The 24,298-nt window shown below is 34.1% G+C and overlaps 2 protein-coding genes across 3 annotated transcripts in view; one reads left to right on the top strand and one right to left on the bottom strand.

Moving 5' to 3' along the window:
• Positions 1-1,206: 1,206 nt before the first annotated feature.
• rasa1b (RAS p21 protein activator (GTPase activating protein) 1b) lies at positions 1,207-18,461 on the bottom strand. Its single transcript, XM_051121736.1, has 26 exons — positions 18,323-18,461; positions 17,253-17,923; positions 13,703-13,855; positions 13,386-13,521; positions 13,219-13,289; positions 11,723-11,840; positions 11,595-11,626; positions 11,411-11,463; positions 11,182-11,332; positions 11,023-11,101; positions 10,816-10,939; positions 10,579-10,735; positions 8,695-8,782; positions 8,442-8,522; positions 8,200-8,357; positions 8,046-8,122; positions 7,793-7,965; positions 5,447-5,606; positions 5,229-5,371; positions 4,472-4,587; positions 4,275-4,361; positions 3,992-4,059; positions 2,746-2,834; positions 2,569-2,646; positions 2,105-2,239; positions 1,207-2,017 (listed from the first exon to the last, which is right to left on the bottom strand). The coding sequence occupies exons 2-26, from the start codon at positions 17,744-17,746 to the stop codon at positions 1,934-1,936; spliced, it is 3,105 nt and encodes a 1,034-aa protein (XP_050977693.1). The 5' UTR covers positions 17,747-17,923; positions 18,323-18,461; the 3' UTR covers positions 1,207-1,933.
• A 1,454-nt stretch (positions 18,462-19,915) lies between these two features.
• Positions 19,916-24,298, top strand: part of edil3b (EGF-like repeats and discoidin I-like domains 3b) — a 43,425-nt gene continuing 39,042 nt past the window's right edge. The window contains exons 1-2 of one of the 2 annotated variants that reach the window (XM_051120499.1): positions 19,916-20,321; positions 22,698-22,772. In XM_051120499.1, coding sequence (XP_050976456.1) covers positions 20,255-20,321; positions 22,698-22,772 — 142 coding nt within the window. In that variant the 5' untranslated portion in view covers positions 19,916-20,254. The remainder of the gene's footprint in view (positions 20,322-22,697; positions 22,773-24,298) is intronic. The other variant, XM_051120501.1, reaches the window with a different exon arrangement.

Below are 24,298 nucleotides of genomic sequence, written 5' to 3' on the forward strand. Positions count from 1 at the left end.
CTGACGATTATTTTCTGCTCTTTTCGTGTTGATTTTAGTTGTGCTGACATCGATTTAATCATTGCTTGCAAAATGTTAATCGTTCGTTCCCCTGAAATATTAGCAGGAAGACGTTCTTTCAGGTCTCTTTACTCGAACCTGCTGGGCTCTATTTGGGTCTTTTGAAAGAGGAAAATAAAGAGAAAACTGAGGCAGGAATACGAAGCATAGAGTCCCTTCTGCTGACCAACTGTGCTGTCGGTGGGTGCTTGTAATCTCCATTGTGCCTCGTCACAGGACAATTAAATCACTCCACCGGAGTCCTGCAGCTCTGTCAGGCTGCTAACGCAGGGCCTGTGGGTTTGAACGCGGAGAAATATCGTGATTACAGAATGAAAACTAGGATGTGTGTAAATATATACGTTTATCTACATCTAACCATGTTTTTAAAACGACTCGTTACAGTTCAGTCACGTTAAAACACCTTTTCATGTAATTACGGCGTGTATCACTGCGCTTATGGATGTTTACCATTAACGTTACTGTGCGGGACTATATTTTCTAGCGGAAGGATCGCTCTTGCAAAATTTGTTTTTTAAAAAAATTCTTATATACTACATTTTAAAAATGTGATTGTATTCTATAGTAAACGTTTTATAAAAGAGGAATTCACATCACTGCACGGCTGTGAGGCAGAGAGGACTAATTTTCGACAGATCGTTGATTCTGTGAATGTAGTACAATGATGCCATCTAGAGTTAAAACTGTGGCTTTTTTGATAAACATAGTATTTAAGATCATTTTTATAATTTTTTATGCTTGTAAAGTGATGTATTTACCTAAAAATATCCATTTTGTGATCATAAGGCTGGAATACACATGATTCAAGGGCCATTCTGCAGATTTTGGGAAATCAGATATTTTTTTTATAGAAACTTTTTTTTTTTAGCTTCGAACTTTGATTTTATCTCTTCATAGGATATCAAATGTTATATTTTGACAATTTCAGAACACATTGATTTAATTTGTCATGCGTCTAGGTTTTAGCCACTTATTAGATTTTAAAGGTTATGTTGTGTAACTGTAAAAATCAAAAGATGTACTTTAATCTGAATATTCAGAATTTTTTTTAATGCGAGTGAAGATCGCCACCTTAAATACAACTTATTAAAAGGACAGAATAACCCCCAAAATCAAGAAATGGACAAACAAATGACTAAATTCCTTTGATTTATTTGCATATATATTAGAAAACATAATCACTGTATCTTTACAAGGACGTATTAAATGAGTGCATGCATACCTGATAGTGTAATCTCACATCTTTATGCATATTGTCAGGAAATCATTTTAGAAAAATTCGAAAGCAAAAAGCATTATTTGAATTCTGTGATTCCAAGTATGAAAATAGTTTTGATACAAAAAAACCTTACTTTGCACTTATATCGGACATATATAAAATCAGATATAGTGTTTTTTCTTGATCGCCTGCTCAAGCACATTGAAAAAGAAAAAACTGTCAGAGTGTAAATTCATAAAGCTATGTGGTCTTTTTTAGGCATGTTTTTCAATTAGCTTACATGCTTTTTTTCCTTCTCCACTTGTCAAGCATCACAAATTTTTTAGTGAAAAGTGGTTTTAGTTTGTTTTCAGAGGAAAACTGTAATAGTGTTTGACATTGCAGTATGCAAACAGTAGTTATGAACCTGGACAACATCACTTCTGTCACCTGGAAAACATCACTGTCCTTTTTATGACAACTGTGGAACATTTCTCCTCGTATTTTTTTCTCTTTATGAAAACACACCCTGTAAATAAGGGAGTGCGGGTAAACAAACATTCACTCACTGCCTTGTCTGTCTCATGTGACGTCTGTGATCAAAAGTGGTTTATAATGTCATAGAACAAACACATAAAAGCTTTTAAAGTGTGTAGCACAGTGAACTCCCGCAGTCTATCGGCTGCTGTTGGTCACTGCGTACTGAGTTTGAGTCTGCTGCAGAAGTTCAGTGACTGCCAAGAGTTTTTTCAAGATGTGCTGTGAGAGAAAAACAACAATTTCACACAATATGAGACTACAAGTACTGGCGATCATCATAAAACATTTCAGAAGTTATAACGGTACCTGCTGCGCGCCTCTCTCATTGCTGAGTATCCTCAGCTCATCTAAGTGTGTGACACAGAGCTGGTGTAGGGCAGCAAGGTCACGGGCCAGGTCAGTGTTAAAGTGCTCTGTGGGTCTAGGCAGCTCTGGGACGTTCTGAAAAGAGCAAACACATGCAAATAGTAAAGACACTAGACATATTTCATTTTGACTCATCAGGGAGTATTTCCATGATGAAAAAAGTGGTTCATGAAGCATTTGCGCCCCCTGGAGGACATCTAATTTCCTTCTTGTAAGACTGAGTTACATTGTAAAATGTTTTTTTTATGTTGTAAATAAAAAATATTATTCAAAACATGAAAATAGTATTTCAGTCTTTCTACTTCAAAAATTTCTTGTTTAATTCAATGTGTTATTTATCTGTGCAATTTAATTTTATATGTGCAATTTTTTTCAGCAATATTTGCAGTAAAAAGCTGACAAACCCCAAGGTCGTCCAAAAATTTGATCATTCTGTGTTTGTTGCTCTTGATGAATGGATTTACTCCTTCCATGTACGGCTCCTGAGAAGGGACAAAATTAAGTATTTAAAGACAGCAATAATTATGGAACTTGGAAAGTCTATAAAATCTATAAAAATCCATTTAAAGTGTTTGCTTTACTTTGGCACCAAATTCCACCAGGTTGGCCAGATTCTGGACTGCTTTGGCCACTAAGGTGAGTGTCCGGGATGCGATAGGGGAAGGTGGGTCTGCAGAAATAGACATGCCATTTTTTAGGGTTATTCATTTACTTGTAACTTGCCAAAACAACTTGTTGGTGATGCTTATAAAAAAAAAGCTGAACAATTAATGATTTTAAACAGTAAGACAAACAGCATAAAAACAGCATTTATCTGAAACAAAAAATAAAATTACACTTCAAGCTTTTGAATGGTATAGTGTATTAATGTTTTTATTTTATAAGCTTTTTATTTCAGATAAATGCTGATCTTTGGATCTTTCTATTCATCAAAGATTTCTGAAAAAAATGTACTCAACTGTTTTAAATATTGACAATAATAATAATAATAAAAATTGTTTCTTGAACAACAAATCAGTATATTAGAATGATTTCTGAAGGATCATGTGACACTGAAGACTGGAGTAATGATGCTGAAAATGTAGCAGGAATAAATGACATTTTAAAACATGTTCAAACAGAAATCTATAGAAGCCCGTTTCCGCCACTGAATAAAGAATAAAAAAAGGTTATTGTGACTTATCTCACAATTCTGACTTTTTGTTCTCAGAATTACGTAATGCATTTTTTTTCTCAGAATTGTGCAATTGCGAGTTATAAAGTCAGAATTCCAATATATAAAGTCACAATTCTGAGAAATGAAGTCAGAATTGTGTAATATAAACTTTATAATATAACATTATATAACATATCAGTCTTTTTTTTTTCTCCTCAGAACTAGACTTTATAACTCGCAATTGCGAGTTTGTATCCCATAATTCGGAGAAAAAAAGTCAGAATTGCAAGATACAAAGTCGCATTCGTGAGAAAAAAATGTCAATTGTGAGTTTATATCTAGCAGTTCTGGCTTTATAACTCGCAATTGTGTGTTTATCTCACGGCTCTGAGAAAAAAGTCAGAATTGCGAGATGTAAACTCGAAACTGCAAGAAAAAAGTCAAAATTATGAGATAAAAAGTCGCAATTACCTTTTTTACTTTTTATTCAGTGGTGGAACGGGCTTCCATAGAAATCAGTTATTTTAAATAGTAAAAATATTTCACAGTATTACTGCTTTTGCTGTATTTTGGATCAATTAAAAGCAGGCTTGGTGAGCAGAAGAGACTTCTTTAAAACATTAAAAATCTTACTGTTCAAAATCTTTTAACTGGTATATATTTGCACTCACCAGCAATGATGTTAAAAATTCTTGGGTTGACAATAGCGGGACAGATCAATCTGAGGAAGACAAATCCACTGGAAGAAACGGGAAAAAAATCTAAATAACATTATTTTATAATATGTAAAAATTACCTATTATTTTAATAATACTACATTATATACTTGTTGAAATAGTACTTAATGAAATTAACAATTTAAACTGTATTTCAATGCATTACATTATTTATTTATTTGTATTAAATCATATTTAATTACAAAATGTCCTGTAACAAAACAGAAAAGTCAATTACCTTACAACTCTAGTTCTCATGGTTGTGTTTCTGGGCCACTTCTGCTGTACAGCTTTTTGTAAACACCCATAGATGAACCTGAGAGTCCTGTAAAAAGGCCATTTAAATGTTCCAAATTTTATTCTCTCACATTATATCCTTGTTCAGATTGAACGGTTTAATGGCAAAAGTTGTTAAAAGTCATGTCAGTGACTTACGGAGGAAGGATTTCAGCAGCCATGAATATTTTCTCCACCAGCTCAGACACAATACTCAGGAGATGAGCGAGATTCACGTTCACATCCTCATTCTTCTCCAGTTTAGAGGGATTGAGCTAACAGTGGAAACAAAGTATGTTTACCAGGCATTAAAAGGTTACTGAACATTTACAAATGACTGATCTACAAGATTAAACTGTGATACAAAGGGTTTCAAAGGATTTATTCATTTTGAAGCCTTTTGGAAGCATAATGTGACATGCAAACAGGTTAGCAAGTCATAAAACATAATAGGTAATTTAGATTATCAAATATTGAAGGTTTTGTTTATTTCTAATTGTTCAAAAGAGGACGGTCATATTTATTTGATTTAAATATAATTAAATTAAGTATAATCGAAATATAAATAAACTAAATTATAATTATTATATTTTTCAATGAAAGCCTGTTTCCAACACAGAATAAAAAGTTTGAATTTTTTATCTCACAATTCCGCCTTTTTAAACTGTTAATTCTAAGTTTATAGTCTTTCAATTCATAGCTTTTTCCTTTAGAACTGTGAGGCTTGTGAGATAAAAAGTTACTTTATACATTTTTTTTTTATCTCACTGCAGAAACAAGCTTTACAGTTTTTACTGCAAGAAACCTTGACTAACATTATTAGAGGAAAAAAAAATGTTACAAAAGGAGGATATGGATATTCAGCAAGATGATTTCCATGTCATTTTAGTTAACAAGTAAAAAATCTAAGCGATACCTCACAGGACTGTCTAGACTCCATGATCTTAAGGATGGTGTCTTTAAGAGCGTGGTGAACGAACGGTGTGGCCGTGGCCTTCATGTACTGCTCCATCAGAGTACTAGCCAGAGTGGTGGCGCGGAAAAGAGTCGTAGCTTCATCTGGAAAAACGAGCAACTCTGTGCATAATTCTGACTAATTCAGCCACGCAGCATAACGAGGAATAAAAGAAGTACCTTCAGCGCTGATCTCACGGTCATTGAGCTCTCTGAGCAGCTGGGCCTCCAGGTTCTCGTGTCTGAATATCCTGAGAAGAACACTGGCCAGAAGAGTGCGATCCTGTCCACACACGTGGGCCAAAGCATTGATCACGTGCAACTCCTTCAGCAGAACCAGCTGGAACAGATCAAAAACAAAATAAACTAATTACTATAATTATTTGTCTCTACCAGGGTTATTACCATTAACTAAACCTTACAAAACCATTTTTGTTCACTGAAATACAGCAGAAATTAAATGAAATTAAATACTTGAACTAAAATTTGAAATGTTTCCTTGACAGCTAACAGAAATAAGCAAACAAATTAAATAATAGAAACAGAAATAAGCAAACAAATTAAATAAACAAATTTAAACTAAACTAAAACTAAAGCCGAAATAAAAGCAAATTAACCTAAATAGTAATATTATTATAAAAAAAAGTAATATTATTAAAATATAAAAAAGTTAAAAAAGACAAAAGGCTAAAAAATACTAAAAACATAACTAAAACTCAAATGAAATCTGAAAATATTAAAATCTAATTCTTGAAATTGTAATCACCATAACAATATATAAATGATAAACAATGAACTAAATTAAAAATGGTCAAGTGCCAAAAATATTTCTCACTGGCCATTATGCTGTATTTTCACAAATAAAATTAAATATGACCTAAATATATGACCTTTTTTCTTTGCATATGGAATGAAATTAAACTAAATTAGATACCTGAACTAAAATTTGAAATGTTATCTTGACAACTAACAGAAATACGTTTAAGCACTAAAATTACTAACTGAAAATAAATAAAAACTTAAACTAAACTGAAACTAAATCCGAAATAAAAGCAAATTAACCTACATAGTAATATTATAATAATAATAATAATAATAAAGTAATATTATAAACAAAAATACAAGATAAAAATGACAAAAGTCTAAAAATGACTAAAAACATAATCAAAATTCAAAATGAAATCTGAAAATATTAAAGTCTAATTCTTGAAATTGTAATAAAATACCATAATATACAGTACTGTGCAAAAGTGTTAGGCCACTAGTATTTTCATCAGCTAAAAAATGGTTTAAAGTCAGTTAAAGTCGGTCTTTTGCTGTAGTGTGTCAGTAGGAAATATCAGTTTACATTTCTAAACATTAATTTTGCCATTAATTATAATAATCCAGTGAGATTTTTGTATGGAGCACAGGCCGTTGTCAGACTCCTTGTGCAAACAGAGATGCGATCTCTCCATCATTCAATCCAGTCTGTCTTAAGAAACAGAAAAAACTGAGACAGACTAAATCCAGAAGAACTGTGGCAACATCTCCAAGATGCTTTAAGAGACCTACACCTACAAAGCTACAGTACTGTTAAAATTTTTAGACAGTTAGGCACACAAAATGAGGATGCTGTCAAATATATTTTTATTAAATAAAATTATTAAATAATTTATTATTAAATAAAAACAAGATAAAAATGACAAAAGTTTAAAAGTTACTAAAAACATAGCTAAAATTCTAAAGAAATCTAAAAATATTAAAATCTAATTATTAAAATGTTAATAAAATACCATAATAATTTAGAAATAATAAACAATGAACTAAAATAACAATGGTCTCAATTGCCAAAAAAAATTCTCACTGGCCATTACTCTGTATTTTCACAAATAAAACCTGACCGTTTTTTCTTTGCATATGGAATGAAATTAAATTAAACACTTAAACTAAAATTTAAAATGTCATCTTGACAAGTAACAGAAATAAGTTTAAGTTAAAGCACTAAAACTACTAACTGGAAATAAATGAAAACTTGACAAAAGCGCAACAAAATTACTAAAAATATAACTAAAATTCAAATTAAATATGAAAATATAAAAATCTATGAAATAAAATACCATAACATTACATTAACATTAACACTACATTGTGAGAGAAAGGTCAGAATTGTGAGATAAAAAGTCAGTTACCTTTTTCTTTTTTATTGCTTGGCAAAAATAGGCTTTCGTAATAATGTGATTTTTTTTTTTTTTTGAGAGAGGGGTGCTACAGCTTTTCTAAGTGATTGACTTTTAACTGGCTTTTAAATGACAGACAAAGTGGGTGAAAAACCTTCATTGAATTTTTGCCAAAACATTGCAATTTTTATTTTTGTTAATAAAAATAACTGCACTTTTATCAGCAGCGGTCAGACTAATGTTCTTATAATGCTACTGAAACGCGACATGTTGTAATTTCTAGGACAGTTACCAGCCAACTGACCAGTAACTGAATTGTAGGTAAATGTTGACCTTGTTTGTACATCAACTCATGTAGGCTCCCAACCTCTTTTAACTCATTGTACACCTCCACGGACATGATCTTCTCCACAGAGTAGCGCACTCTCAGGCGCAGTGAGCTTGGCGCCACGTTCTTCAGAGGCACGTGGGAAGTCAGGGAAAACCACTCGTCAATCATCTGACCCCTTTGTAGCCGACACAGTAGGCAGCACATGAACACTGCAGGAGAAGAGCATACGTCATTCCTTATACAAAACTGTTTTGAAAATCTGAGAATGAAGTAATGAGAAAGAACGTACAAATATCATTCTCTTTGCTCTTTTTCGTCTTGTTGCTCAGGCTGATCTCAAACCTGTTGATTTCGCTGGACAAGTCACTGCAGGAATATTGAGAAACATTAATAAAAATTAAAAATGTTATACAACTAATATTAATATCTGAGGAGGCGCTTACTCGAAAATGAACTCCTCTGTCCACACAGGGTTCTGTCCCTCCCGCGGATGGGTCTTTGCTACCTGAATGCTGTTCAGGTAAATGTTGCAGTAGGCATTTGTGAAATGTTTACTGGGAAGTTTGTGAGCCTCCTCGACATTTAGAAATAAACTGCTGACCTGTAACGATGCATGTGAGTAACACACAGGGAGTAACACAGCTGTAATATAAAACATGAGACAAGAAGAAGCAACAGAGTTTACCTGGCGCAGGCGTTTGTTTGAGCAGGGCTGGCTGGGTTTCCTAAGGTTACTACAAAAGTTCTGCAGACATTTCATCCAGTCCTAGAGTGACAGTTGAAGGGTGTAAGAAGGGTGTAAGAAGCGAGCAAGAATAAACTGAACAAAATTTCACTTTGGGACTGACAATGCAGTATTTCACATGTTAAACTTATGTCAAAAAAACTGTGTGATTTAAGAATTGGAAACAGCGTTGCTCTAATGAAGGCATCAGTACCTGAGCTTGTTCCGGGGTCTCTCCAGCAAAATAAAAGATACACTGCTCCTCGCTAAAGTGCTGTACAACTATCTGGAAACAGTTTGGCCTGCAGAAAAAACAAAAAATACCTAAATGTATTTCAATTGAACCTAAAGTTGTACTATCATCTATGGAAGCCTGTTTCCGCCACTGAATAAAAAATTATAAAATGTTATTGCGACTTTTTATCTCACAATTCTGACTTTTTTTCTCAGAATTGTGAGATCTAAACTTGCAATTGCGAGTTATAAAGTCAAAATCATGAGATATTAACTTGCATTTCTGAGATATGAAGTCAGAATTGTGTGATATAAACTCAAGACTGTGAGTTATAAATGCAGAATTGTGAGATATGAAGTCACAATACTGACTTTTTTCTCAGAATTGCATGATATAAACTCACAATTCTGAGAAATAAAGTCAGAACTGTGAGATAAAAACTTTGGCTTAACTAATACCAAACTTGCAATTGTGAGTTATAAAGTCAGAATCGCAAGACATAAACTTGCAATTCTGATAAATAAAGTCAGAATCGTGATATAAACTCGCAATTCTGAGAAAAAAGTCAGAATTATTTTTTTTTAGAATTTCAAGTTTATGCCTTGGAATTCTGACTTTATAACTCACAATAGCAAGTTTACATCACACAATTCTGAGAAAAAAAGTCAGAATTGCGACATGTAAACTTGAAATTTTTCTTCAGAATTGCGTGATAAAATCAAAATTCTGAAATAAAAACTTTGGCTTAACTGATACCAAACTCGCAATTGTGAGTTATAAAGTCAGAATTGGGAGACATAAACTTGCAATTCTGATAAATAAAGTCAGAACTGCGATATAAACTCACAATTCTGACTTATTCCTTGCAATTGCGTTATAAAGTCGGAACTGCAATATAAACTCGCAATTCTGACTTTTTTCTCAGAATTGCGAGTTTATATTGCAATTCTGACTTTTGCGAGATATAAACATGCAATTCTGAGAAAAAAAAGTCAGAACTGCGACATGTAAACTCACAATATTATATTATTAGTATATATATATATATATTTATATATATATATTAGTCAGTTTATAACGCAATTCTGACTTTTGCGAGATATAAACTGAGAAAAAAAAGTCAGAATTATGAGTTTATATTGGAATCCTGACTTTTGTGAGATATGACCTTGCATTCTGAGAATAAAGTCAGAATTGTGACATGTAAACTCACAATATTATATTATTAGTATATATTATTATATATATCAGTCAGAGTTTATATCACAATTCTGAGTTTTGCGAGATATAAACTAAGAAAAAAAGGTCATAATGAGTATATAGTGTAATCCTGACTTTATATCTCAGAATTGCAAGTTTATATCTCGCAATTGCAAGTTAATATCTCACAATTGCGTATTATAAAGTGTATAAAGTTTATAAAGAAAAAGTCACATTTGCAAGGTATAAACTCGCAATTCTGAGAAAAAAAGTCAGAATTATGAGTTTATCACAATTCTGACTTTTTTCTTGCAATTGCAAGTTTATATCATGCAACTGCGTGTCATTAAATCAGAACTGTGAGATATAAACTTGCATCTCTGAGAAAAAAGTCAGGATCATGCGTTTATCTTGCAATTCTGACTTTATTTCTTAGAATTGCGAGTTAATGTCTAACAATTCTGACTTCATAACTCATAATTGCGAGTTTATACTTCACAATTCCTAGAAAAAATGTCAGAATTGCGACATGTAAACTCACAATTGCACGAAAAAAGGCAGAATTGTGAGATAAAAAGTAGCAATTACCTTTGTTTATTTTTTTATTCAGTGGCGGAAACAGACTTTCATAATTATCAGTGCAAAATACAATGAAAAACAAACCTGCCAAACATGCTGTCATGGACCTCGTACACAGAACACACACTCAAGTCGATTAAACCCTTTGGTTTAGTTGCTCGTTTCTCACTCTCAAAGTAGATCAGTTGGGAATCGTTCCCCTCAAGGATGAAATACAGATTTTTCCATCTTTTTCCTTTTCCTATACACAAGAAAAATATCTTAGTAAAATGATTTTGATAATACCTCCAATGTAAAATTACACTGAAATATTGGCAATACCTTTATTGAACAGGACATATCCTTTCTTTACAATGTTTTTATAGAAAGCGTCCTTTGTCTTTCTACGGATGGTGTTGTAGATTTCTTTGCCTTCGACGGTGTCAGTAAGCACCTGCTCCTGGTGCTGAAGAAATCATGTTTCGAATCATTTAACACATTAATGTCAATAAAATAAATCAGTTTTTGAAAAATGGTTGTTGTACATACTTGCACAGATAGAGCATCTTTAAGGTTGTGGCCCTCAACTATCTGTTCCTTCCTGTAGTGTTCAATGATGTCATCAATACTGAAAAACAAGAAAACACACGTCACAAAACTCAATTTGTATATTCCAAAAACCATAAAATGCTCACAAATTGCATTTACCTGTTGTAGTAACGACCTCCCATCATAAACTGGTTGCTGGGTGTGGGGCTGATTTTAAAGCGCCGCATGGTCTCAGTGGTGCGGAAGTACAACGAATAGTCTCCAGGTGTGCTGTCAGACGGGCGCACTAAAAAACTGCCCACCTGCCCAACTGGGAAAAGCGATTATAGGAGTTAAACAGGTGCAACCCATTGCGATTTTTTGCTTTTAAACATTTTTAATGACTCACCTGTCATCAGCAGATTGTAAGCCTCTCGCTTGTTGATCTTGCCATGAAACCAGCTGAAACCGACACATGTTAAGCAGAGATGATGCATGAATATTTCTATTAATTTTATGCAGTATATAGTTTAGATTACAGCTGAAAGCTAACACTACTCAACTAGAAATTGAAACAAAATAATCAAACTCACGCTTTCCCCTCATGTGGGTCTTCTTCACGCCCCTGTGAATGTGTTGTTATAGGACACCAAGTCATAATACTGTATATATATATATATATATATATTTTTTTTTTTATGTAAACAGTGTTTCTACTCACCACTTCTTTCACCAGGTCTTGGACTATAAGACCCTGCTCATCTGTTCGGACGTTTGTCACCCACAACCAGCCGTCCTCCAGTTCATTATGAACTATAAACGTGTCACCTTTGAAGAAACTGTGAGCAAAAGAAGTCTAATTAAGTAAATTTTTGAATATACACTACTAGTCAAAAATAACTGTTAGAATATGATTTTTGTTATGTTTTATAGAAACAATTTCAGGTTTATACACTACCAGTCAAAAGTTTTTTAACATAAGATTTTTTATGTTTTTTAAAGAAGTCTCTCCTGCTCACCGGGCCTGCATTTATTTGGGCCAGAATACAGCAAAAGCAGTAATATTGTGAACTATTTTTACTATTTAAAATAACTGCTTTCTATTTGAATATATTTTAAAATGTAATTTATTCCAAAGCTGAATTTTCAGCATCATTACTCCAGTCTTCAGTGTCACATGATCGTTCAGAAATCATTCTAATATGCTGATTTGCTGTTTTAAAAAACATTTATTATTATTATTATTATTATTATTATTATTATCATCATCATCAATATTTAAAATATTTTTTTCAAGATCCTTTGATAAATAGAAAGTTTCAAAGGTCAGCATTTATCTGAAATAAAAAGCTTTTGTAACATTAAACATTATACATTTAAAACATTATACACATTCAAAAGCTTAGAGTCAGTATATATGTGTGTATATATATATATATATATATATTTTTTTTTTTTTTACATTTCTATTTCAGATAAATGCTGTTTTTCTGAACTTTCTATTCATCTAAAAAAATCAGAATATTAGAATGATTTCTGAAGGATCATGTGACACTGAAGACTGGAGTAATGATGCTAAAAATTCAACTTTGAAATCACAGGAATAAAGAACATTTTAAAATATATTCAAATAGAAAACTATTATTTTAAATAGAAAACATATTTCTACATTTTAAAAGTTCCAAAGTTTTTGCTGTACTTTGGATCAAATAAATGGCTTGGGCTTGGTGAGCAGAAGAGACTTCTTTAAAAAACATTAAAAATCTTACTGTTCAAAGACTTTTGACTAGTAGTGTATTTTAAATTGTAATTTATTCCTGTGATGACAACGTTGAATTTTCAGCATCATTAGACCAGTCTTCAGTGTCACATGATCCTTCAGAAATCATTCTAATATGATCATGAAACATTTCTTAATATCAATAGATAATATTACTTTTTATAATTATCAATTATTTAAAAACAAAAACAAAAAAAACACCCTTCTGCTGCCTAATTTTTTTGTGGAAACCATGATCCATTGTTTTTGATTGACTCTTTTTATGAACACAAAGTGTAAAGGAACAGCATTAATGTATATACTGTCACTTTTGATAACACATAAAATGTCTCCTTGCTGAATAAAAGCATTAATTTCTAAAAAAAAAAAAAAATCTTACTGACACCAAACTGTACACAGTGTATATATTTGAAAATAACATCATAAAATCATATGACCTGATCTCATCAGTTTCAGGCACTTTGGTGTACGGAAGAATTGCTCGCACCCTCCTGCGGTCTTCAACAGGCTTACCAAACAAAAGATTGTTTTTGTAAATATATTTTAAAAATTTGTCATTTTTTCCATTAATAAATAATACTAAATGTTTACATTGTATGCCCACCTCTGGAGGAGCAACTGGTGATATCAACTCCTCTCCTTTCAGCAGACAGGACATGTAACTGTAATAACCAATCAGATCCGACAGAGAAGAGAAACGACGGCCTCCAATGTAGTAGTCTCCACACATGGCGATGATCCTGCAAACATTCATGACTCGGGTCACAGACACCATCTCTTTATCTAAACACAAAACCTTAGACTAAAATGTAAGCACAGCGCAAATAAAGATGTACCATGATCATTAATGATATAATAGCTCAATACAAAGACGTGGCTTGATTCTCAAGCTGCAGAGAGAGATAACAGATAAACAAACACCTGAAATGACTGACTGTGTTGGTCATGCTAAGAAAAGACAACACAAATGAGCCGGGTCGGCGGTCACTCTCCCTGATAAGGTAGCTGCCAGGCGTCCGGGCCTGAAGCAAACGCTCCTCTGCGATCATCCGGTCCAGCTTTCCATGATACCACCTGTCGGGTTACAAACTCCATTATGCACTAGCCAAATCCTATTTCTATTGGGTCATTTCGTGTCAAATCAACCAAATTTCAAAAACTTCCACGGCTCAATTTTTTTTATTTTGCTAATATTTTTTCTTGAGAAAGATACACATGTATAGGGATAAAAGCCAAAATATTAAATGTCATGGATGAACATTTACTGAGTAATCCACTATTTTGTAGAGGGAGGTCAAAATGGCAATTTTCACCTGAAATTCAGAGTCAAGTTACAGGAAGGTAAAATTACTTCAGAACGATGGCAGCCTCATAATGTTAATTTTACACAGAGATAGGTAGTTATTTTAGTAAAATCGATTGACTTCAGCAATCTTTGTTGCATTATGTGCCAATGGTAACCTTTCAAAAATGGGGAAACAGCACTTTTCAAGTTACTGCCTGTAACTCAAGAAGCATTAAAGATATCGTAATGCCCTTTTAGATATTGGGTCTTAACCATCTTTCCTTTTGGCTTCTTCATTTTTAAGGCTCTATGATATTCGGTTCTAGAGATACTGGAATGTCAATATGGCTCCAGGAGTATATAGTTAAAATTTACACAGTTTCAAAGTTTACACAGTTTCAGTGGTCAAAAACCAAATGTTAAAGATAATGTATCTTGTTTTTTTTCTTTCAAGACAACTGCATTGAAAATACCAATCTGAGTCCCATTAAAGGAGAACTCCACTTCCAGAACAACAATTTACAAATAATTTACTCACCCCCTTGTCATCCAAGATGTTCATGTCTTTCTGTCTTCAGTCATAAAAAAAATTATGGTTTTTGAGGAAAGCATTTCGGGATTTTTCTTCATATAATGGCCTGATTGGTGCCCTGATTTTAAACTTCCAAAATGTAGTTTAAATGCAGCTTCAAAGGGCTCTAAATGATCCCAGCCGAGGAAGAAGGGTCTTATCTAGTGAAACAATTAGTCATTTTTTTTGAAAAATACAAATTTGTAAACTTTTTAAGCACAAAAGTCATGTAGCACAGGCTCTGGGATGCACGTTCACGATGCTACGAATTAGTAATGTGTCGTTCTTGAACGATTCTTTGATTTTGAACAAATCTTTAATGTGACTCGGGAAGAACGAGTCGACTCGGGGAGTGATCCGCGCATGCGCAACATCCTATTAAGTTCTGTACTGGAATTAGTTCACCTGTTTCGAGTCTTTGGGTTTTTCGAGTTGTTCAATCATCTTATGGGGTTGTCAAGTTATGAATGAACGACTCAAACCCAAAGACTTGAGAGACGAACTAATCAATTTTTTTTCTGGCTCACACTGCATTGGTTGAGCTTATGGGGCTGTCACGTGATGAACGAACGACTCAAACATGAAAACTTGTCAGATAAGAGGTGAGGTGAGCTAATCATAGACTAAAGACTATAAGTGCTATAAGTTTCTTATAGCATTACAGTTTTGTCTTGTTTGTAGTGTGATCAATGTTTGTGTAAGCAGTAGATGTGTTAGGGAAGTAACACAAAACATTTTAATTATATTTTGCTAAAATGAACGAAATGAGTCGAAAAAAGATTCGTTCATTTTGCTGAATGAGCCTCAAAGGTCCAAGTCAGTAAAATGATCCGAACTTCCCATCACTACTACAAATCCCGTCTAGTTCACCGTCTGTGTACAACGGCTAGAAAAGGTAGAGTATGGCAAAAAAACTCCATCTTATTTTCTCCTACAACTTCAGAATCGTCCGACATCGTTGTACCTTTTTATTTGTAAACAGCATTCGACTTACTTGCATTTTTTTAGTCTAGTTCGCTTTGTAAACACTGGGTCTGTAGTTCTGCCTACGTTCGGCGTGACCTATTGAAAAGATTCAATAGTAAGTGAACGCGCATCCCAGAACCTGTGCTACACAAGCTTTTGTGCTTAAAAAGTATATAAAGTTTTATTTTCTGAAAAAATTTCAGATCGTTTCGCTAGATAAGACCCTTCTTCCACGGCTGGGATCATTTAGAGCCCTTTGAAGCTGCACTTAAACTACATTTTGGAAGTTCAAAATCGGGGAACCAATGAAGTCCATTATATGAAGAAAAATCCTGAAATGTTTTCCTCAAAAATCATAATTTCTTTACAACTGAAGACAGAAAGACATGAACATCTTGGATGACAAGGGGGTGAGTAAATTATTTGTGAATTGCTGTTCTGGAAGTGGACTTCTCCTTTAATATTCTTTCTTTTAAGTTTGCGTGCCTATAACTCACGAAGTATTAAAAATATTGCAATATGATTTTAGATTCTAGTTCTTCATAAACTTTTCTTTTGGAACACCCCACATCGTTCAGTCCCAGAGATATGGGGATCTCAATGAGGCTCCAGGTCCAGTTTGTTGAATGTTACCTATTTTTTCAGTGGTTGAAAACCAAATGTTAGTCACTTTTTATGCAGCCAGTGGTTATAGTATTTAAAGAACAATGTCTGAAGAAGAAATAATGTTGAAATTAGAATTTGTTAAGACCTAATATCTAAAAGGGCATTAAGATATCTTCAATACTTCTTGAGTTACAGGCATGCACACTTTGGAGAAAAACTTGAAAAGTGTTGTTTTCCCATTTTTGAATGGTCACCATTGGCACATAATGCAACAGAGAATGCTAAAGTCAACAGATTTTACTAATCGAACTACCATTCTCTGTGTAAAAAGAGATAATGATGCTGCCATCTTTTGGAAGTTATTTTTACCTCCCGTAACTTCCGTAACTCTGAATCAGATTTGCCATTTTGACCTCCCTCTACAAAATAGTGAATTACTCAGTAACTATTCAACAATGACACTTAATATTTTGGCTTTCATCACTATACATGTGTATCTTTCTTCAGACAAAATATTAGCAAAATCAAAAGTAAAAAGTCAAATTTTACCTGGGGACCCTTGGTTGAGTTGACACAGAATGACTATCCTATTTTCATCACACTTCACCCAAAACTTAAAATTTACTAAAACTGACTCACACTCAGGTCTCATCATCCAAGATGTAGATGAGCTTCATTATTAAAACAGATCCAAAGGAATGTAACATTACATCACTTGCTTCACCTTTGCAGTGAATGGGTGCTGTCAGAGTCCAAACAGTTGATTAAACTTCACAATAATCCACAAGTAATCCAACTCCAGTCCATCAATTAACATGTTTTGAAAAGAAACTGCATGTTTGTGAGAATCAAATCTAAGATCAGGACATTTTTAACACCTATGCTCTATCCATAATGCTTTCTTCAGTATAAAAAAATGAGCTTTCCAAATCTGATCTTAGAAGGCCTGAGTGTGAGTTAATTTTCTAATTTTTAAAATATTTTTAGGTGAACTATTCCTTTAAACATTCATGGGATGCGTAATGTCACATATCATGACTCACTGATTAGGCGGTGGCGCAGTGAGGGTTAAAACAACTTCCTCATCCTCCCCAATTTCCTGCACATCCAGAGCATCACCTTCTTCATTGTTGCCCGGCAGAAGCGAAGAAGAGGTTGCCGGGCACCTCTCGGGACTGAGCGATACGGATGGTGTCCGACCGACAGCACCTTCATGCAGAGGGTCTGACATCCCCTTCCCAACTCCTGAAAAAGATCCCAATACAACATGTCCAGCACTAACACCACCTCCTTTTGAGGCAAACATGACTGTTCCAGGTCTCGGATCCTTTCCAAATACAGAATACGTGATGCCAAGAGGCTGTTTAGGTGGTAAAACCGTGGTATGGATGGACAAAGCTGAGCCCAGGTCCGAGATCTGTATCCCCTGACCACGACAGGCTGGTAAATGGGTGGTCCTGTCTCCTCCTGCGCCGGCCATCCGGGTCACCACCGAAAAAGGATCAGGCTCCTCGCCGCCACCCTGGGTTGCCATCATTGTCACCCTGGGAAGCTGACAATGAAAGCTAAGAAAGTTCAGGAGGGTTTCCCCTCCTGAAACCCACAAGTACACCTTTATTCCCTTTTAGGAGAGTTTTCTCTAATTCAGTGTGGTGGTCTGGGTCTAACACAAGAGAGACAGCTTTAGGTCTTCATTGTTTGATTTTCTTCTAATCTGAAAATAAAGACGGACACAGTTAGAAAAACCTCAAAATACTATACTAAGTAGTATCATTGTTTACACATGATGCTAGCGCATTTTTGCTTTTGGTGATCACAACAACGATCTTATTTATCTGAGAATAAACATCAAATATATTATGAGGAGCTGCATTTTCAGTTAGGATTAAGATTAAACCAAAACAGAAAACTGAATCTGCATACAAATGACGGCTATGTGCGTTAGCTCGTTAGCTTAGTTTGGCTCTGGCCAAGTTTGACACCACAAAAGTCCGGCGTTTGAGGTTAGTTGAGCGCTTAGGCTTGTTTACAGTGAGGCAGGAGTGTTAAAAAGTGGGGAAGAGATGTTAAAGATGATGTTAAGGAAGTTTTGCGTTACTTTTGTTTCACTCACTTTGGCTAGTTTCATGTTGAGAGTTGTGTTGTGAAGTCTCGCGCAGCCCTCGCGCCCCTCAAACACTCCCACCTTGCGTGAGCGCGCCCGCCGCGTTCCTGACTGCCTGCGAGGCGCGTGCCCGTGCCTCGCCACCCCTCACAAAAAAACTACCATGGTAACAGGTTTCTACCATAACCTAAAGTTATCGTTGCTACAGCAAATTATAAATAATGCATATAACGGTTTCTTATAAATTTATTTTTTAGTTCATTTTTAAAAACAGTGGTGGTACGTTAAAATAACTGTTATAATATGATTTTTTATTTTATAGGAACAATTTTGGGTTTATACACTACCAGTCAAAAATGTTTGAACAGTAAGATTTTTCATGTTTTTTTAAGTCTCTTCTGCTCACCAAGCCTGTATATATTTGTTCATAAGTGCAGCAAAAACAGTAACATTTGAAATATGTTTGCTATTTAAAATATCTGTTTTCTATTTGAATATATTTTTAAATGTTATTTATTCCTGTGATTTTAAAGCTGAGTTTTTAGCATCATTACTCAGTCGATCCTTCAGAAATAATTCTTCAATCATTCTAATATTCTGATTTGCTGCTCAAAAAACATTTATTGTTATTATGTTGAAAACAGCTGATTATTTTCAGGTTTCTTCGATGAACAGAAAGTTCAGAAGAATGGCATTTATCTGAAATATAATTTTTTGTAACATTATAAATGTCTTCACCATCACTTTTGATCAATTTAAAGCATGCTTGCTAAAAAAATATAATTTCTATAATTTCTTCACCAATATAAATATATATAGTTTTGGGAAAAAATACATTTTAAAATATATTTAAATAGAAAGAAGTTACATAGCAACAATATTTCACAATATTACTGCTTTAACAGTATTTTGAATTAAATAAATGCAGGCTTAGTGAACAGAAGAGACTTCTTTAAAAAACATTTTACGTTTTTAATCATTAATCATTACTCAAGATGAGTATAATTATACATGGATAATCAGAATAGTCATTTGACTTAGCATTAGAGGCAATTTATGCGAAATAGCCTGACACAGATTTGCAGTAGGCTAAGGAAACAACAACTGTAGAAATTATGTTAAAATATATTTTTATGTTTTCCATTAATTGTTTTCTCGGTTTTATAACTAGTATGAGTATGAGAGACAATTTTTGCATATTAATAGGGTTAAAAGGATAATTAATTCGAAGACGCAGGAACATTATTGTCCAATGTTACGAAGCCGTTACTTCCTCTTGTGGGCCTACAGAGGGCGACAGACACAACTTTTAAGTTATGATCAATCTATACTGTATATATGAACACGCTATATGAAGTACTATGATTTATGTGTAATAGATAAGCCTTTTTGTAATAACTAAGATCACACCAGCGGAAGAAAAAAAGATGATCTACGATTAAAGACGTTATTTCTTTTAGGTAAAACAGTAAAATCATGAAAATAAAGATGTAAATATAGCCTACCTAGTATTGTAGTGTGTGTTTGGGACATTAAAACATTTACATTTGCGAGCATCAGGGATATTTTAAGTCTAATCAAATAAGGTACTCTGTTTCTATTATGTTTCCCCCCTTTAATTTCTTTATGTTGGTTTTGTTTTGCTAAAGTGCCTCAAGTAGCTACATTTCAATGCACTAAAATGAAAGTTCTGTTTTTCTGAGGATGAATGGATCAGTGGGTGCGTCTACACTGATGCTGTGAATCCTGCCAGTGTCGAGTCTCCATCATCATCTTCATCACTGCAGTAAGAAGCAGCAGCAGCATCACTGCTCGGAGTCACAGCATCACCGGACATCTTCACTGCGAGCCTCTCTGCCATTATATCTGCATCACAGCTGAAACACGGGACGGATCGAGCCTCCACAGGAGAAGCAGCGGACATACACAAGTTTCCCCGCGATGGTGCCTTTATTTTTGTTCCTGCTCGTCCGCATTGGCGCGTCCATCCCACATCCGACATCCGCGGGTGAGTTCACTGAACACAACTCCGTGTGTTTTAAATACACCTCACATTTGCACAGAAACAAACCCTGATTAAGTTTATACCACACAGCAGAACTTCCAGGCAACGTTTGGTGCGTTTATTCACAGCTCGGACATCAGCAGCATCACTTCAGTGTTTTATTCAAATGCCCTCAGACATAATTCATGAGGGAGATGATAATGAGATGTCGGGTTATTTCGGGCATGTGATTTTATCAGCGCCCTCTAACAGACGTTCAATTAAATATGACATTAAGGCAAGCACAGCTGCTTGACACATAAAGATGGCAATGAATAGTAAAGCGCCTGCTTGTGCAGGTTACAGTGCTGTTATGAGCTGGGAGATTTGTTTGATGTTACTTTAAGGTGATCCAGAGGTCATCTGCACAATAAATAGTCCTCAAAACACTGTTATCATCTGCGAGCCTGCAACATCTCCTTGTGTTTTTTAATAGGTGAACCCAATGTGATTATGTTAAATGTCATACTGTGCATCCCTGGCTGACCTTTACATAGAATGACTCAGTTTGGACTGTCACTGAGTTTTCATTAGAAATCACCTGCATGGGTTAGTGTTATTGTTTACTGAAGCTGTTTTAGCTTGAAACCTGTTGTTTTTACATGCCGGTAATTTATTAATATGATTAGCGATGTTGCTATGCTTACAAAAATGCACTTATAAACCATCGTTTTCATATAATATAATATTTACTACAGGATTTCTTTTAAACTGTATCATATGTGACCCTGGATCACAAAACCAGTCATAAGGGTACATTTTTCAAAATTGAGATTTATACATCATCTGAAAGCTGAATAAATAAGCTTTCCATTGATGTATGGTTTGTTTGATAGGACAATATTTGGTTGAGATACAACTATTTTAAAATCTGGAATCTGAGGGTGCCAAAAAATAAAAAATATTGAGAAAATTGCCTTTAAAGTTGTCCAAATAAAGTTCTTAACAATGCATATTACTAATCAAAAATTAAGTTTTCATATATTTACAGTAGGAATTTTACAAAATATCTTCATGGAACATGATCTTTACTTAATTTCCCAATGATTTTTGCCATAAAAGAAAAATCAATAATTTTGACCCATAAAATGTATTTTTGGCTATTGCTACAAATATACCCCAGCGATTTAAGAGTGGTTTTGTGGTCCATGGTCACATATACCGTGCTGAATAGTTGTCATATTCATTTACCGTGGTATTTACATTGTTTTCTGAGATGCATTACTGTTCAAAAGTTTGGGGTTGGTAGGATTTTTAAATGCTTTTAAAAGAAGTCTAACCAAGGCTGCATTTATTTGATCAAAAATACAGCAAAAATGTGAAATATTTTTTACAATTTCAAATAACTGTTTTCTATGTGAATATATTTTAAAATGTAATTTATTCCAGTGATGCAAAGCTGAATTTTCAGCATCATTACTCATTCACACAATCCTTTAGAAATCATTCTAATATGCTGATTTTTATGATTATCAGTATGAAAACAGCTGTGCTGTTTAATATTTTGTGGAAACAGATACATTTGATACATTTTTAGAATCGTTCATGAATAGAATGTTCGAAAGAACAGGATTTAGTTGAAACAGAAATTTTTCATTATAAATGTCTTTAATGTCACTTTGATCAATTTAATGAATCCTTGTGGAAACTGAAAAATTATTATTTTCTTTAAACCAAACTCAGAGATTCATTAAAACTTTATCCTAGTAGCAGTTTGAGGAAACTGTCATTCATTTCTGTAATCTTTGAGGAGTCATTCATTTCCTTCCCGATTCACTGTTATTCATAATCAAATTGCCTCAAGTTTCCAGTGCCTTTGTTTTTGTTTCAATGCAAGTAACACAACAAACATCCTGGCACTGTGAAATTCATTGTACTTGAAAGCACAAGGCAGTGTCTAGCGCACTACTGTAATCCACTGTGAGTTTCATGCCCTCAGGTTGTGTCGGATCAGTGTGAAACAAGACAGCTCCGTCAGCCGTGTTGCTTTCCCAACACAAAAGATTTTCTCTAATCTTCCACCTCACTTAGCCTTACACGCTTCTGAAGCACTGGCATTCTGTCATCGGCAAACATCTGCGCTGCATCTTTAAGAATCGGCAACTGTATTCCAAAGTTTAGCCGACATGGACACCTGTGTAAACACTCAAAGTTGCTTTCCAGATTCCTGTGGCTAAATAATTCAGGCTGAAATGACAGTGTGGCTGAGGAAATGTTTGCATCGCAAACTCACATGCATCACTCCGCAACACAGTTTTTCCATGTTGTAGAGGTGACTTGTCTTTAGAAAGGGATATCTGGTCATTTCATCACCTGTTTATATCTCTTTATGTTTTGTAGGTGAAGTATGTGAACCGGTTCCGTGTGAGAACGGTGGTGACTGTCCCAGTACACCGGCTGATGAAAGTGTTACCTGTGAGTTTTTATTGTGTCCTTTTGGATCTGAGAAGACTAAAGGCCCATGAGATTAAATGTCTTGCAATTTCCTGTGTTATAAACACATTTTAAAATTTATGGAGTGATATGTGTCTTTGAGTTTATTAAGCGTTTGCTTACAGTCTTAAAAAATAAAGGTCTTTACCAGCATTGATGGTTCCATGAAGAACCTTGTAGAACCTCTGTAGAACTTTTCCACTGGACAAATTAAAATGTTCGTCACACTAAGAAAAAATTGTTCTGTTAGGAACTGTTCAAATAAAGGTTCAATGGGGAACCAAAAATGCTTATTCTGTTGCATTGCTGTAAAAAAAAACACTTTTGGAACCTTTATTTTTATGAAGTTTCCTCATTATCTGACAATGTACCATTGGTTCACATGATCTCTCCACAGTCTTACACATAAAGTTTCCCCAAAGATTCTTAGATCGAGGAAAGAATCCTTTTCATATCAAAAATCTTTTTTTTTTTTTTTTTGGGTTGCAATATGGGTTTTTGGAGATGGAGAAGTTTCTGATGTTAATGTTCCAAAAGGAGGTGTTTCTAGAGTTAGCTATAAACCCTTTTTCTTTGTGTGAATAATATTTTAATAATCTTAATAATATTAAAATAAAAGTGCCCCCCCACTGAACCTTTTGTGGACAGTAAAGTTTCCAAGGATGTTAAAGGTTCTTCATAGAACCATAGATGCTATTAAAGGACAATAATTATTAGTGCAAATTAGATTCAAATCTTCACGTTAAAGTTTGGGCTTATAAATACAGAAAATTTAACACAAAACATCTTAATGTGCATTATAGATAACAAATATGAGAAAAAACAAAAATTAGAGACAGAATGTTCTTTTAGTGTTTTTTTTTTTTTTTTACCGTGAATGATATAATAATTCATAGTTTTTACCTCTCAATTACATACAGTGTAATGCAACTTAAAAGACATATATGAAAAGTTAATTTAAGGCTTGTTCACACCAAGTATGATACATTTAAAGATAATTATAATGATAAAGAAAATAGCATTAACTCCAATCATTTGTTGCTTTAAATTCTTTAAACATTCTTTAAGTTATTTAAATCATCTGACACTTTAATGCTTGAGCTCTTTAAAGGTCGGTTCTGACTGCCTGTCAGTAGTTTTACCATCATGGTTTTTACCATGATAGCGTTCCTCTTAACGTTCTCACAAACGGTTCATTGAACTGTTTGTGAGAAAGTTATGAATTTTGGCACATAGATAGAGGACAGTCTTAATATTAACCATAGCAAATTTGGAGTCTCTATCTCAAACTCGCTAGCGCCACCAATAGGCCAAATTTGCACTCATATTTCAGCTAATGTCTTTTGAACCATGAGATCTTCACAGCGCTTCAGCGGATTCTGACCAAACTTGGTATGTGTTATATTAAGCATGACTTGAGGGCACATGAGTAGTTTCAGCACAGCGCCACCTACTAGTCAAAAGTTATGAAAAATTGCCATTTTTGTTTATAATTTTTGAACCGTTTG

The sequence above is a fragment of the Labeo rohita genome, chromosome 10 (assembly GCF_022985175.1).
Source record: "Labeo rohita strain BAU-BD-2019 chromosome 10, IGBB_LRoh.1.0, whole genome shotgun sequence".
NCBI classification, from domain to species: Eukaryota; Metazoa; Chordata; class Actinopteri; order Cypriniformes; family Cyprinidae; genus Labeo; species Labeo rohita.